Genomic DNA, 17,507 nt, shown 5'->3' on the forward strand with positions numbered 1-17,507 from the left:
CACATGATTCCCTCCCATCCCTTCACACATAGAACGTGCAATCAGCACTAACTTGATTTCAGAAAGTTATTGACACACTCGCTGATGGGGTTTTTAAACCATTAAAATACGAGAAAGGCACGCCATTTCAGATGAGAACGACTCTGAATAGAGCCAGATGGAGTGAACGAGATGAGAAGTGCCAAGCTTACCCTTAAGACAAGAAATATTAACACTTGCAGACTATGCAGCAGTTTATGATAATCAACACTGGTGTTTGTTGTTGCAATAATGATTTAATAATGTATTTTTTAAAGTAAAAAGCACAGTGGGTTCTGCAGTGGGTTTGTCCTAAGAATCATGCAAATACGCTCAGTTAGCATCTTGCATGTCAAGCTATGCACCCTGAGGATTGTTTGTTTTACCCCTTTTTCTTTTTTTGTGGTCCAGACTCCTCTCTCCAGACTCCACAACAATTACTAGAAGTCAATGTGAGAGCCTAGCAAGGCTTGTAATTCTCAGCAGCTTGAAATGCTAATGGAATTGTAGACATGTCTGGAGAATTGCAGACCTCTGGGATGATTGGAAAGGGTTTTTAGACCCAGTAGATGGGTGGCAAATTAAAGTCCTGCAGGACGGTAGTGGACACCAAGAATCACTACGACACCTTCTCCAGTGTCTGTTTCGCTATTAGGGGGCACATTTTTTTAATGTGCTAAGCATGAGACCTATTTGCTATTGTGACGTCAATTCTCAACATTTGAACATCCCCCATTTAAGGCCTCATCTACTCCAAATACAATTTCTATCCAATCTGTCCTTGCATCCACACAGAATGTTTTAGGGGACCCAGAAAGGTTATTTTTAAACCAAATAATTTTATCAAACAAATGCTGCACTGATACTTCAAGTTTCCAACAGATGCACCAATAGACACCACAAGGGGTGTGTGAGGTTAGGTGTGTGACCTTGTAGTTATGATCTTGCAGTCTTGTACCTTACAGGAAATCCAACAAAATAAACCTGCCATACATTTAAATTTATGGCATTTAGCAGATGCCCTGATTCAGAGAGGGACTTACAATCAGTAGTAACAGGGACAGTCCCCCTGGAGCAACTCAGGGACAAAATGGTACTAAGTGGGATTTAAACCAAACTGTATTTTCTTTTCATATCATTCATTTCTGATAATATAAAATTGATATGTTTAAAGTATTTATTTCAACCACATTTGGGATTGTATTGCTGATTTTTCAATGTTTCCAATGTTTCCAACAACTGGAAAATAAATACTTTTGATCCCATTGTTTGCTCTCAAATAAGCCCTGATTTCCCTACTGTTCAGCAGTTTTCTTGAGTCTCAAGTAAAACGTAAAAATTGTGACTGGAGTCACGACCGCGAGCTGACGGGGGAGGGATGCACAGAGGCGGGACATTCGGGAAACAAGGATTTATTATTAATAATAATAATAATAAATAAACACAAATAAACGCAGCTCGGTGGCCGGGGAAAACACGAACGAGCCCGCAGGCGTGTGGCGATTGCCAGAACGCAAAAATACACGTTAACAGAAACAGGTCAAGTTCACACACTCAGAATCCACAAAAATGGCGTCCCTGCAGAAGCTTTTAAACGCTGTCAGAATTGACCCCAGCTGGCAACCTCACCTGGAGCCAATCCTGACAACTGGTCAATTTGAAATGAAACATCTCCCAGTTCAGTCCGTAGGATTTCACAGGCTTCTCATGATGTGACTCAGCTAGGAGTATGTATAAAGATGTGTATAATGTATGTGTCATTTTTATTAAGGTTTGAAGAGTCCCATCAAGCACTGAGGGAATAGTGGAACGGTAACATCATTTTTTGTCAGAAGAAATGACCTGCTTTACGATTTAACACAATGTTCCTCGCAGAAAAAGGTTATTAAGACTCTATTTCAGGTCTGTCAATAGTTGAGCAAGCTCTTCATTACTAAACCTTACAAATGAACAATTAAGTTGCATGGTACAACTGGGCAGTTCTAAGGTTCTGTGTGGACACTGAACATAGATGTCTTTGTATTGGGTATACAAATTATTGATCCTGTATCCATTAAGTCCCTCCACTATTTGGTGCTCACAGAAATTTTTTGTTGAGGAGCACAGCAGATGACAGGGCTTCACAGCGCCAGTGACGTCAAGCCCATCAAACTGCCTTGGGATGAACTGGATCACTATTTGTGAGCCTGGCTCATTTGCTCAGCATCAGGGCCCTGACCTTATACAATCTCTGGAGGCTGAATGAAACAAAGTCCCAGCTCCCGGATGAGCAGAGATGTCAAAGCGCTGAGCGCAGACTCAGAGCCTCAAAGTCCCCTCGATTTCAGGACGAGCAGACCACATACCTCTGGGCGCACCTCTGTAATGACACAACAGGCTTAAGTGGCACGAATCCTAAACCTTGCATAAACATCATGTGCTTGAAACGGCCTTGAAAATGTGGATGCCTCCCAATCAGCATGCATCATTAAATGATTAGTTTCCGCTCCATCATGTCTTAGCCTCAGATAATTGTCATTGGCTTTGAGACAGCTACAGGGGCGGCTGCCACTGATTGCGCATTAAGAAAAGCATGATTTAAAAAAACACCCACATACACACACTCTGCAACCTGAGTTGGGGCGACTCAGGTTGCTATTTTGCACCTTCACAGCCAAGCAACAAGCATTTGCTTGGCCTCAAGCAAAAAGTCTCTAAGGTAGAGCTCATTTGTTTTGTTTGGGCCGTGGAGATTGAGGCGAGTGGAGAGTAGTTTAATTTGATTGATGTGTGGTTCGTGGAGCGGTGGACTTTGTTGTAATTACTCTTTGTGCTAGCTGTGATAAGGAAATTAATCAAGCTATTATGTTGCTCCATTTTATCATCAGCCTGCAATAATTGAATATACCAACCTCACTTGTCTTCAAAGCCACTTTACACAGTCTTAGCTGGCAATCTTCATGCTGAAGGTCTTTGAAATGCCCCTGACAGATTCAGCTGATATCTCAGGTTGAGACAGGCAGCAGCATGAAGCTTTTTTGTTTCTCTTAAGATTGATTTTCAATAGAAATCATATCATTGAAGTTCAATAGACTTCCAGGATATGCAGTCAGGTACAGATTATTATCATGGGTTGCTAAATTAAATGAAGATTGTGTTTTGACCCCACTAAATAACATTTAGGGCAGGACAATGTTGCTCAATGGGATATATCTAAAAATATATCTGCACACTAATAAGATGCGGCTAACTTGCCAACTAAGTTAACTAGTTAATTAAGTTAATGCAGGAGACAGATTCTGTGTCCCAAGTTTATAAGTAATAGCATTAACACTACTGTAATGTATATAATCACCTCAGTTACAATAATGTAAATTACAGTGAACCCAAACATTCATAGAATACATTTAAGATTATATTGCATAATATTAAATAAATGTACAATTGTAAAGGTCTAATAATGCATCAGATGGAAGTTTAATGCAGTATGTAATAAATGACTGAATGAATAAAATATGTTTTGAATGAATATTATCTTTTTAAATATGGACGATGGTGTTCTTCATGTGTTATAATGAAGAATTATCCAGGAGAATCAAGCATTTAAAATGTAAAGGATTTTATTTAATTTCCTGTCTATTGTTTTCTTCCTACCGTCTGCTTTCTTTCTTTCTTTTTCAATATTTGATTGCGGGGAAAGAATCACATTGCTTCTTGTGAGCCACTTTTTTTATAACACCAGCAAAAACATTCAGGCAGAATAGCATGAACAGTGAAACACAGCCACATTAAAAGCAAGGAAACAATATGGCCATTACTCTGTCTGAGCACGAGTGCAAATAACTGCCCCATGAATATCAGACCGACGAGGGGTATGGAGGACGCACAAGCATTAAATCTTGCATGTCCCGTTCCATCATGTGGCCAGCCCATCACGCCCTGTAGAAGGCTGATCACTCCCGCCTCGACTGCTATGCAAGATTTACATCCCTGTTCTTCAGTTCATTCCGTGGGAGTGTCACTGAAAATCAATTACCTTGCTCTGCTCATTTGGGATCTGGTGAGCAACACTGTTTGCACCAGAGGATGAGTCTGTGCTGCTGTCTGTGTGTGTGTTTTCTGGTGCTGGTGAAGTAGCTATTCAGCATCCTCTTCATTTCAAAATACCTGGCAGCAGTTCCAGATTGTGCCATATAAACAACAACCAGACACTTTAATTGTCTGCGAGGTCCACCATTTACTTAATTCTATACTTAAGAATAACTATTAGCACAGCACTGGCAACTCCCAAACATCACCATCCCAACTGTTCTGCACATCAGCAACGGGGTTAACACTGCATGAATGAACGTGATTGTGTGTGTCTGGCTGAATGCACAGAACTGCATGTATTACTTGTATATTGCATGTGTTTGTGTCCATGACACCTAGAAGCACATGTGTGTTTCTAGGTGTCATGGCATGTGTGTGCCTGTGTGTGCAATGTGCATGAACACGTTATGCTTACAGGCCTGTGTGCCTGTGTGTGGCTGTGAATATGTATGTACATGTATGCTTGGGTGCACATTCAGGCACGCATTATATACATACCCATATGTCTGTGAGCGTGCATGTTTGTGTGATTGATTAAATGCAAAATGTGTGCACTTGAGTATGCAAACACAGGCACACACATGTGTGTTTATGCATGAGCATGCATAATGTGTGCCTGCTGTGAGGTGATAAATATGTATGTATTTGTATACAATTATATGCTCTCGTCTGAGGGTCAGTATGTTTGTGTGATTAATTAAGTGTAAAATGTGTGTGCATGTTTGGAACTAAGCATGTGAAAAGCATAATAATGTGCGAGTCCATATGCAGTGTTAGAGAATGAATGGTCCTCAGCAATTAGCATTGCACCATAGATCCTTGGCTATTAATTCTCATTTGCCCCTGACCTAATTGCTGCACGGCAAGTATTTAATTCTCATTAAAGATGCAGATACACCTCGTCCCACTGAACAAATGCGTGTCCCCTAGTCGGAGCCCTGTCACTGAACTGTGGTCAGCTGCAGCACAAGGAACTTTCACTTTTACTAGTGGTTTACATGTGGTGCCCAACTTTTCAGAAACAGTGTCCCTGCGGCCTATCACAGTCCACTGTTAATTACAGCTCTCCATCAGCTCTTTCCCCACGTAATTATCGGCAACACCGTGCCTTTTATGATAATGATTATCAATTGTTCGGCTTAGTGCCGACAGGGCTAATGAAAGCATATTAGCCTCTCTGAACTACAGCGTAGGCTGGGGACATTTAAATCAGCCACGCCAGCGTGGAGGCGGTGATGCCACGGCGGCATAGAGGAGGACGGGGTCTGTTAATACATGGTAATAATGTGTTATAGCATCACTTAGGAAGAGCACTGGTTACAGACATCTGATCAGATTTGTGATGACTCACATTTATAATCACAGGTTGTCATGCCAAAGCATTGGATGCATTTTTGTTTTGTCATGGTGACTGTGCTGTGCGTAAAAGCACACAAGTTCCGATCAGAGCATTTTCATTCGTGTCTCATGGCAGCAAGTCAAATATATTTCTATCAACATAAAGAATGAAATCAGAAAACCCATCTGTGTCCCCATCCATCCATCCCATCCTCATCATCATCAAAGGATCAGTTATAAGCTAGTTATAAGCAGTTAAAAGCGACTCGTGGGCACTTTCCAACAACTCCAGACGTCCACACTGCTCCCGTTACTTAAATAATTGAAAGATCCCAATAAAAACGCAGCTGCGGTTACGGAGGTCTAGCATAAACAGTGTCGCCAGGTTGGCCGCTGTCATGCCCCGGCCGGTCGTTAAGTCTCAATTCTCATTCCGAGCACTGCCTTTATTAGGTTGGCTGTTCTTTAGTTTGGCTGCTGCTGTTTGCTTTATGTAGGCGGTGCTTTGGCCACGTTACTTTAAAGCACGTTGGTAAGTGACTGTGGCAGTGAATGAAGAAAAATGGGTCAATATACTTTTTTGGTGGTTTCGAATATTTGTTGGGCTGGAAGCCATCATCTGTATCTACAATGACTTCAGACTGATTTGAGGTACTTTCCACTTGTATTTGCACATCATCTCAGCTATTCATCAATGGTTGTGTATAGAATTTTTACCATCCTGGTATTCTCATTAACAACCGCTATGCGTGCAGAAAAACAGGGTGTGTCCATTGATAAAATGTAGGTGCCCTGTTTGTTGAAATTGAAAACTAAAATCAATGCCGTTTACACAACAGCACACCAGCAAATTGCTCCAGCTAAACACACTCCGGCTAAAAAAGCACAGCACTGGCTGGGGAGAAAGCGGGAATAAGGGGAATAAAATGCCCTTATGCAAACGAAATTGAATTATGTTGAACCATACGAGACTAAAAAGGTCATCTTCCCTCAACGGCATTGCATGCAAATTGTGCATGTCCTAATTGGTTGATCACATCAGCCATGCAGCGATCAGCAGAAGATACTCTCAGCCTCTAGCCTGCTTTGAAATGTAGTTGTCATTAAAGCTGTGTCAACAGCCTTTCCGAGCTCCTACCGCCGGGATTTATGGGACATATTAATCGCCTTCAACATATGGAGATGCAAAGTCTGAAGTGGCTTGCGAAGCCGTGGGGCGCTCGCAGAGCCTGAAGTTCTTTTGGTGCTTATAATATACCGAGGTTATCTTTACAGCATGAAAAATCCAGAAGGCAGCGTTTGAAAGAAAGTTCTCCAGCTATTGTGCCGCCGCTTCCATCTGCGAGTTGAGCATTGCCAATGCAAAGGCGCAAAATGGGGTTGATGTCGAGTGAACCCAGCCCACAACAGCAGGGCATCCGCTGCCAAAGGGCTGCTGCTGAAAGCCTGTCTCGCTCTCACAACCTTTGTATTTTTCTACCCCCGACGGTCGGTTCTCAAGGCACTTCAGATGCGGCACCATCTCCCACAATAGTTTCACAAATGGCAAGCAAATTATGATAAAACGTGCATAAGTCGTGTAAACACAGCAATCGGAATGGAGCAGATGGAAGGTGATATTCAATATCGGACGTTCTTTGCTTGTAGTCAGTAGGGCAACTTTCACATTTCCTGGTTTTCTTTAACCAGTCAGGCTAAGCTGCTTTGATATCGAGTTTGTGTTTGTTTTGTTGTGACGCTATCGATAAGCAAGATGCATTACGCACGTGGACAGGACGTAGGTGCTGTTCAGGGACAACAGCGATGAATGCGGACAAAAATGTGTCCCTCATCTCTCATTGCGTGGCTACTGTACGGCATGAAAATTGAACACCTAACCAAGTTGAGCGCCCTCTAGTGGAATTCACTGCTAGCAAAATGTAATACAAAAATTCTCCATGTCAGAAACAGTGGGGTCATCTTTGTCAAAAGTGCAAAATTATGGTAGCTCCTCAACCTTTTTTTGATTTAATGAAGTAAATGCGACGATAAAAAGACCACCCGTACAGATGCTAATATGCAGTTAAATTGCAGCAATCTGAACAAATCTGCCCCTCGCAAGGTGGATTACGCTTAAACCCCCGCAGATACTCGGCGAACACTCGGGTGGATGCGGATGCTCAGATCCATTGTCCGAAATAAAAATTGTCCTCCTTCTCTCCCCCTCCCCATCCCCACCCATTCTCAGCACTAAATATCACACGGCTCAGCTTCCACATAGAGCTGCCAGATGTGTCCCCGTCCAAAACGTGGGATTAGGAATTTAGTCACGGAGTAGATTACAAAACCACTCTTGCCTCTGTCTGGGTTAGAAATCGCCGGAAGCCTCGCATCACTGCATACTGAACATGACAATGGCCGTCATGTTTTGGGAAGTGCAGCTTCTGGAGGTGTACGCCGTGTGGTTTGAAAGAGGCAGGAGGGAGACTCCAAAAAAATAAAAAATGCTCAACTGGGCTTTTTTCTTTCAGTGATAAGCAGATTGCAACTCGTCCAGGTGAGAAGCAGAAGGCCCACTGAAGCTCACAAGCTTTGTTTCAGACCACAGTGACAGCTCGACAGCAACGCCTGGCCTCGTATTCCATGCGTTCCACCACGTTTAATTGGGCTCGGGCAGCCAGAGATGCGTATCAGAGAGACGCATTGTTGGGAGATGCCGCTGCATCTTTGTTCTTCTTCTTGTGTTGTGGACTGAGCGCTCCGAGGTGAGATTTATTCTTCCTCCCCGGCCACCTTCCCGACGCAGCGTTCCTCCCTGTTTGTGCTGTGGAATCGGGGCCATCTGTCACCGCGTGTCCACTAGCGAGCGACCCAGAGCTGCAGGGCACATGACAGAGGACGCCCTCAGCCAGCGTGAGTCACTCCCAAGCGCCCAGACACGCTGCGCACATCCCCTCTGAGAAGAACAAATGTTGTGCTTTTTAAAACACAAAAACCGGATGAGGAATGCAAATGAATGCAAATGTCATTCGTGTCGGTGGCGCAATCGGTTAGCATGTTTGTCTGTTAATCAAAAGGTTGGTGGTTCAAGCCTACCCAGGGTAAGGGAGTCAACTGGGTAAGGGAGCGGACCTGTGATCGGAAGGCTGCCGGTTCAAATCCCGAGCTTCCACTGAGGTGCCACTGAGCAAAGCACCGTCCCCACACACTGCTCCCCGGGCGCCTGTCATGGCTGCCCACTGCTCATCAAGGATGATGGTTAAAAGCAGAGGACAAACTTCGTTGTGTCACCGTGTGCTGTGCTTCACATTGACAATCACTTCACTTAAAAAGATCATTAAGAGTCTTATAATGACCAATAACTAAGCAACCTGCATATGCAACATTAAATTGATGGTTTTATGCTTTTTTATTTACAATATAAAATTCAGATTTTAATGTGAAACACAAGTATATTTGTAAATACAATATATAGGCTTTAACTTACACTTAGTTCTACAGTGCGCTGTTCCCATGTGTCCTCAATGGCTGGATTTGTACTCTTAAAACCCGGCCACTGAAAAATAACTAATCCAAAAACAACAAAATATGATTGTGACGCATCACAAAAGGGCAAATTCATAGGTTTCTCTCTCACTGATGACATTGCTGCAAAAAACAACAACCTCTTTTATACAGATGGATTGGGGCCAACTTTCATTTTTGCTTCAAAAGTCTGTGTTTCACAGCACGGATGAGGGTGAACTGCTTCACCTGCATGAAAACGTTCGGCAGATCCTGCAACCTGCAGCCCGTGTCCAAAATAAGGTGTTTTCCTTGAGCTTTGGCTAATCCCTCTGCTACTGGTGCTGCGGAGAACCGTTCCCTCGCCTCTTTTTAATTTTTTATTTCCCCCATGTGCCCTTCCTCTGAATTGAACCATTTAGCGCCTTCAAACACTCTTTACTGTCTGGAGTTATGGATTACAATTACAAAGAATCTCAGCGCTGCTGTGGAAAGGTTTTGGAGGCTGTGCCTGATCTAAAGAGCTGGCAATGAACCAGGGCTCACAGAGGCCTGGAAATTTTGCACATAAATTTCTGCTGTGATCCTGAGAAAGTGCATTCCTGATGGAGGAATCGATTTCATTTGGAGTTCTCATCAGCCGGGCTTGCAGTATGACAGGCAGCAGTGAAGAACTGGAGGGCCGGGAACCACTGACATTGTGACTGGTGACTGAGGTCTTATATTAAGGCTAAATGCACCCTGGGAAATTATAAGCTTGTTTCAGGGTTTGAGGGAGGAAAACTGCATGTTTTGCATAATCAAAATAAATCTCACTATTCTTGTATATCTTTTGCATGGCTATTAGGATGAAAAAAATAAGACTGAATGTAGGAAGCCAGAGTCTTTAAGGTTTTTTTTTAACAGCTGTTTTACTGCTATAAATAGCGCATTTGGCATGATGAATGTGGCATGAAATAACAGTGTAATAGTTACAGTAATAATAAATGCTTAATCAAAAATCAATGTAGACACCATCACACATTTTATAGTATCTAAACCACAATAATGAGATATTTAATATGTTTGCAGTCCTAAGGGTCTTAAGATGCTAAAAAAATTGTCACCTCTGATCAGTCGTCATGCTCCTCATTTAAAATATATATGATTTCAGATGTTAAGGACTTGAACAAAAATAACCATCTTAAGTTATTATTTACCTAATACATGAATTAAAGGTTACATAATCATAATGAACATAATTAAGGAATAATTGTTGTAACAAGTACATTATTGTGACTGAACCACAGTCATATGGTGGAATTATATGTACTCTCTGAATTTCAAAAAATTGAAATTGAAGCTCAATCTGGACCTTGGTTAGGTTGATGGAGGATCTTGATAGAGGATCGTATTCTATTGAAGATGATCAACCTGTATTTGCTTACTGGGCAGATATACTTCTAAAAACGAGCATTTTCCACAAGGTTGTATGATTGTATTTGCTTTTTGCAAGATTTAAAAATTGCTGTCCAGTGATTTTTTTTTTTTCATTTTCCAAACCACGTTTTTGAGGACACTATTGCTCAGATTCTGTCCCACCTCCCTAATGCAGGGCAAGCCGAACAAGGCATTTGCAGGAACGGGGGGAGAAAGAGGAGGCAATCAGGGTGTGATCTCTGGGGCTGATTAACTTCTCATTACAATCAGAAAGAGACTCTTGTATAAAGGAGGAGGATCGGTAATTATGCCCGAATCTCAGACAACCAAAACATAGGCTAATGAGCAAAGGCCTGGGAAGCAGCCCAGAGAATCTCAAAGAAAAGAGAGAAAAAAAAAATCCACTGCTTCGCTGAGAAGATCATTTACAGTGACAGACACAGATGTCAGTAAATATGCTGATCTTTCTTGCTTTTATTCGTTTAACTTTATTTTCTCTAAATGTAAAACTTCGAGAACCAAAAGCTGTTGTCACCAGCGTTCTATATATATTTAATTGCAGCGTTACCTCATTAAACGAACCCCTGGGGACATATTCCAGGAATTCTGTTCTGAAAGAAGTCTAATGTGTGTTGAATTGTGTGGGTTTAGGCGCACGTCTGATAGGATTCGTTAATTAACCTTTACCCAAATGAACCTTTCAAGTCACAAGAAAAGTAAAAACTGCTCCAATTATAAATTATAAAAAAAACATGAAGTAAAACAAGAACATGCATATACTAGATCTGACCATGTCTATTAAATTAAAGATGTTTAAGGATGTAAATCATCAAAAATATCAAATAACACAAAATACGCAAAACTAAGCACTTCAATTTGTAACAATTATATTGAATTAAAACTTTCCAAACGTAACCCATCTGAATAGTGTGTTTTGTCAGGAATTCACCATATTGTATAGATTCATTCTAACAGGATCCACTTACGTTCCCTTTATATCAAAAATGAGCTTCAAAGACTCGCATGGTCACCTCAATTGTACAGGCGGAATGTACTTTGCAGAGGACTATGCTCAGAAGATGAGTTCAAGGTGCTTTCTCCATGCAGCCAAAGCCCCTGACAGCCATGGGCTGCATAAATGATCTCTGAAATGTCAGGAGTGCCGAGGCGTGCACGGTAAATAAACGCTTTCACCTTTGACGGTTCATTTGAATGCCGAGCTGCTGACCTCTGCGAAGGTCTGGCGCGGGGGAAAAAGATATGAGAGTGTTTTATGTCCTGTGGACAGCACCCCCGCCCCTTGACCTTCAGCCCGTAAATGCACATTGTACAACATGCATTTCCTCTGTGAATATGTTCTGTAAAAGGGCCACAGCATGCCATTTCGAACTTCCTGCGCTTGGTGTGTGGTGTCATGGTTATTAGATACATTCCTGTAAATGTACGTCTAGCCAATGAGAAATGCTACAAGCTCACTGGGCGGAAGGCCATAAAGCAGTTTTATGGTCGTCAACAGTGCCTGTAGTTTCACGGTGCGTTTTGTTTTGCTCCATGGCTGAACAACCGATTAAATTCACCTTTTCACTTAATAAAGACATAATAAGGTAAATTAGTAGTGTTTTACATGACCTGGAGCATCTGCTGTACTCCAGCATCATTTGCGTGCTCTGGTAAACTTCTGGAAATCAACCACTTTTTAGAAGAATACCACAAACATCCACATTAACACTAAGACAGCTCCTCTTTAAAATACGGTAATTAGATCTTATTAAGGCAGAAATTACATGGAATACTACAGAGGACAACTTTTCAGTTCACGTTCTGTTCATCACCATTAACACTTAACTGTATAATACTTGTTTACAGACAGTCAATTAGTGAAGTTTGATTTGCTGTGTATTTAGAGAGCCTAATTTTATTGTAAATTTATGATTAATTTGGACTTATGATGTCAAAATCTTGGGACCGCAGGAACATATCTATAAGAATACCTATGTATAGGAATAAATCATTCCAAAAATATATGAAGTCAATCAATATTTTCCAAACGTGAAAATACAGGCTGTCAACATTTTTGGTAACATTTCTGATTTCCGTTCACCTGTTTTTCTTAGATCAGAGACGCTCGTCTCCGTGCCTCCTCAAGCCAGCCAAAACAGTGTGGAGCAGCAGGACGCAGCAGGGGGTGACGAGGACACAAACGGACATGTTAAAGAGAGGGGACACAAGCACCGCAGCCGCCACCGTGCTCGCAGGTGACAACCTCTGACTCTCTGACCACATGCAATGCACATGTCTCTACATGTTGATCTTTATTTGTACTTCTTTCAGGATGGCAGCGTTAACAGAAATCACTGTGATGTTACATTACATTTACATTTACAGCATTTACCAGACGCCCTTATCCAGAGCGACTTACAATCAGTAGTTACAGGGACAGTCTCCCTGGAGCAACTTAGGGTTAAGTGTCTTGCTCAGGGACACAATGGTAGTAAGTGGGATTTGAACCTGGGTCTTCTGGTTCATAGGCAAGTGTGTTAGGCGAGGTCCGCTTGGAGACATAAAACCGCAGCTGGCATTTCACAGGGCTCACGCAGCCCAACATTTCATGCCGAAAATGCGAATCAGCACCCGCAGCCGTTTATGCCCGATTCCTGAGAGACTGAGCTCCTTGGGTGCCTTCAACCAGGACAGGGCGTGCAGAACACACCGTCCCACGATTTTCTCGTCTGAAACTATCTCACCAGCCACAGCCAGACCCCGGCTCCAGAACAATGGCTTCATGCTCATGGTTCTCAGAGGTGAAAGATCTAACCCCTCCCCCCACCCAGCCTCCCCTCAACCTACTGATAGCTGAAGTCACGGTGAGCGCTAGACGCTTGTTTGTCACTGCTTTGGCTCTCAAGGTCATTGTGCTCCGGCTTGACAAAGGACATCGGGTAAACATACGTGTTTCAGTGTGGCCAGCAGCCGTGGCACAGACCCACACGGCGGGTTCAGACTTGGAACGTGGACTGATAACTCCACATCTATGTCTATGTTAAAGAAAAGCTCGCGTTCTACTGTTTTTATCTCGTGAGTGTAATGAATAAAAGCTCAGTCATGTGTGGGAATACTGCAGTCGATCGAAAAAAAAAAAATTATAATAAAAAAGTAATTAAAAAAAACAATCAATGAAAGAGCAACAAATGGAACAAATAGAACAGAACAAGGTCTGGCAAAGAGCACTGCTTCGATTTGCATTTATAATTTGCATTGGTTGTAGGAAGTCATATGCTTGTACTATATACTTGCATTATATAATAATCAATAAAACTCAGTGGGGAGCTCTAATATCTCATGGTACAGCACAGCCATCACCTAGAGCCTTTAGTTTTTAAAGGTCATCACATACAAAACTTTTGACTTTTCTTCAGCAATGAAATATTTCAGCTGCTGCGTCAATCGCCAACCGCTGGTCATGTGATGCTAGGACTGCAGGTTGAAATGATATTTACCTTATCTGCCCGAATAAATCCTTAATTAAAACAAAAATGTGACATTTGGAATAATATTTGTAGCATTATTTGTCTATTGTGGCAATCATGTCACTCTTGGGCTAGTAAAAATTTCAGGTTGGAGTTACAAAATTACTTCAGTATTTAACACATTGGTATTTCATGAAATTCAGTTCCTTAAAAAAAAAAAAAGGCAAGCTGAAGTGTTAAATGAAAAGACGTTGTGCCGTGCGAGAGAATTGCAGGGAGCTGTAACCGCTTGAGTGAAATGCTAATAAAGTCCGGCTGGGCCGAGGCCGCCGCGGTGGCCGGGAGGAAGCAGGCGGAGTGCTAATGAGTGACAAAGCTCCCTAATTAACAAGAGAAGGTATTTGCTTGGCACATAATCAGCTCTAATGCATTTCCGCTGCTACTGCGCCCCTCGACATCCACCTGCCTCCCTTGCCGTTTATTAGCTGCAGCGGCCACGTCCAATCAAACGGGCGCGGCCTCTCCAGGGATCAGATACATTTTTCATCAGAGGGGTGAAAGCGGGCAGATTGTGCACGTTATCTCCACTCTAAATGGGCCGTTATCGGTGGCCACATCCATCCCGTAACTCGTCTGCACCTGTGGACCGAGGTTTCCTCCCCCTTCCCCACCCGGTTATTCAAGCGGTGTTTGTCCATTTCCTGTTTATCGCCCCAACACCCTTCTTCTGGCTGTAGCTGTTTATTGCCATTTTGCACTTCAAATCAAACCTCGGACAAAAGACGGTAATTCATGGCAATTTCCAGACCATCATGTTGCCTTGTGTGCAAGGGGACACTTACAAAAGCAATCTCATTTCAAGCACAGACACTGCTGCTGTCCTTTAAACCAGCAGCAAAGATAAATAATAATGATAATAAAACAACATTTGTAGAGCAAGTTGAAGTCATTTATTAGCACCTTTCAGGCATCTGAAAATCTGGGTCACCGTTTTCAAGGTCAACCCAAAGACATTGCATGTCTGGTGGTGTCCAAGTGCTGAGGGGATTAACTGGACAAAAGACTGGGAATTCTTTTCATTTTTATTGCGGTAAATCCCTCGGCATGCAAACTACTTCGATGGCTTCTTATAGACAGGGACAAAGGTGATCAGTGATGAGACTACTGTAAAATGGATGAGAAATGTTGTGCATTTACCGCTGTCAGTGAATTACAATGAATTACAATCAGTAGTTACAAGTCGTGTGTTTATACATCTCAATTCAGTCTCTATAGAGACAGAAAAATTTGCTTATTTGAATTGTTGTCCACGTATTGGACACATTTTTTAAGGGTTATCAGAGAAGAATATGGCAGCGTTCAAAAGGAGCTGTGCTCTATTGATGTCTATTAATAATTGTTAATAAACATAATAGTAGTGACAAAACAATATTTATAAGAGGTCCTTTTTTCAAGTCCAATTAAAACACTCAAGAAATGTCTGAAATGTAGGGCAACAGCACTTTTTAACAGAAGCAATCAGTGTCGGTGTTTTAAATCAATATACTGCAGATGAAACCACTGTTGTAGGAATTAAATATGTTGCGTGATTTTTATCATATTATGGACAATCCCATTCATCTGAATAAATCAAGCGTCTAGGCCTTTCACAGGTCTTACAATGATTTAAAATGGGTGAAAGTGTGTGTGATTGCATTTATTCTCATCATATGCCAGGCCTAACACCCTCCCCCTGAAACACTGGGAGACTCCAGCATTTCCAGCCTAATGTAATCTCCTCTAGACGCCCTCTCCAGCTTGGCCGATAACACTCATTTTGTTCCTCATTATGGCATGAGCCGTGCTGCATAAATGAATTGCCACTGAGGACCTCCCTGGTGCACATCTCTTCCTCTTCCTACCTGAAAGGACAATTTAATAAGACATCAGGCCTCGGAAAAAGCCTCTATCCCTCCTACACGTCCTCCAGTGACTGAGCCATGGACGAAGTGGGTCTCCTCAATTATGCCATTGTTTCAGAAGTGTGGATGGAGTCTGGCGGTTAAGCATGTTACTCACAATCTCCCACAAACTGGGGTTCAATACAAAATCTCACCTCGTGGGGTTCAAATAATCTTGAGAATAGTGAGGCAACATATCTACGCAGGGAGTGTGGGGGGCGGGTTTAATGTCATGTGGTCAGATGAGACCAAAATGGAACTTGTGTTTGGAGGGGTAAGAATGCTGAGTTGCATCCCAAGAACACCATACCCACTGTGAAACATGGAGGTGGAAACATTATGCTTAGAGGCTGCTTTTCTGCAAAGGAGAAAGGACGAGTGATCCGTATTAAGGAAAGGATGAATTGGGCCATGTATCATGAGATTTTGGGCAAAAAAACTCCTTCCATCATTGAGAGCACTGAAGATGAAAGGTGGCTTGATCTTCTAGCATGACAATCATCCCTAACACACCACCCGGAGCAACAAAGAAGTAGCTATGTAAAAAGCATTACAAGGTTCTGAAGTGGCCTAACCAGTCTCCAGACCTCAATCCAATAGAGAATCCGTGCCCAGTGACAGACCCAAAACATCACAGCACTTGAGAAGATCTGCATGGAAGAATAGGGCCAAAATATTAGGAAGAGTGCGTGCAAATGTGCTGAAAACATTCAGAAAACATGTGACCTCTGTCATTGCAAACCAAGGTTGCATTACAAAGTACTGAGGTGAACCTTTGCTATTGACCAAATACTTATTTTTGCACCATTATACAAAGAAATTCTTTAATTCTTTTTTTTACACTCTGTCTCTCACAGTTTATCTACAGTGTATCTACAATGAAAATTAGAGACCTATCTAATCTTTTTAAGTGAGACAACTTGCACAATTGGTGGCTGCCAAATATTTTTTGCCCCACTGCATATAAAGGATAGTGTGGACTTGAAAACTTGAATTTGAATTTGTCAGTGTGACATAAGTTTGTTCTTTGTTCCATTAATTTCATTTACATTTTGAAAACAGTTTTACTGACAAAATTATGATGCACTGGATCCTAAAGAATCAGACATTAAAACAAGCATTGCGAAGCCGCTAAATAATAAAAAAAAAGCATTTGTATTTCTTAATATGCATTTTCAGGGGAAATTAATTTTATTGACCATTTACTTGCTCACTGATTCCCATATGAAGCTGTTTCACGTCCTATAAAACACCAAGAATTGTGGGAAAAGTCTTTATGACTGAGGGCACTACAGTAATTTACAGATGATCTGTACAGAGACTGCAGAGTAGGTTCAGAAACTTCAGCTTCTCTTCTCTTCTACAGTGTGTCTTTTGATGATGAGCTCTCACCCCATCCTCGGAAGGGCAAGAAGAAGAAGAAGAAGTCTCAGAGGAAGAGGAGGAGAGAGAGGTCAGTCAGGTCTTCAATGGGAAGCTGAAGTTGAAAGGGTCTGTGGATCAATTATGTCCGTCAGAAGCAACAGGAACACTGGGAACGATGCTAGATTTTTTTTTTTTGAGTGTGTGTTTGCGTGTGAAGTTTATGAAACATGTTTTTGCAGGACTCCTTCCTGCAGTCTTTCACCAATACGAAAAAAGAAGAAGAAGAAGAAGAAAAAGAGCTCCAAGAAAAGGAAACGGACAAGGTATTCCATGTATTCCTCTTTACTAGTTAGTTCTTTCTTACTTTAATATGTCAGTTGATGATCAATTTGAAGTATGCTACTTT

General features: G+C 41.9%; 1 protein-coding gene across 1 annotated transcript in view; it reads left to right on the plus strand.

Moving 5' to 3' along the window:
• The window catches only part of srrm4 (serine/arginine repetitive matrix 4), a 45,214-nt gene that overhangs the window by 16,605 nt on the left and 11,102 nt on the right, over window positions 1–17,507 (plus strand). The window contains exons 2-4 of the mRNA XM_028997032.1: window positions 12,444–12,584; window positions 17,103–17,189; window positions 17,341–17,424. Coding sequence (XP_028852865.1) covers window positions 12,444–12,584; window positions 17,103–17,189; window positions 17,341–17,424 — 312 coding nt within the window. The remainder of the gene's footprint in view (window positions 1–12,443; window positions 12,585–17,102; window positions 17,190–17,340; window positions 17,425–17,507) is intronic.

This window comes from Denticeps clupeoides, chromosome 11 (assembly GCF_900700375.1).
Source record: "Denticeps clupeoides chromosome 11, fDenClu1.1, whole genome shotgun sequence".
In the NCBI taxonomy this organism is placed as follows: Eukaryota; Metazoa; Chordata; class Actinopteri; order Clupeiformes; family Denticipitidae; genus Denticeps; species Denticeps clupeoides.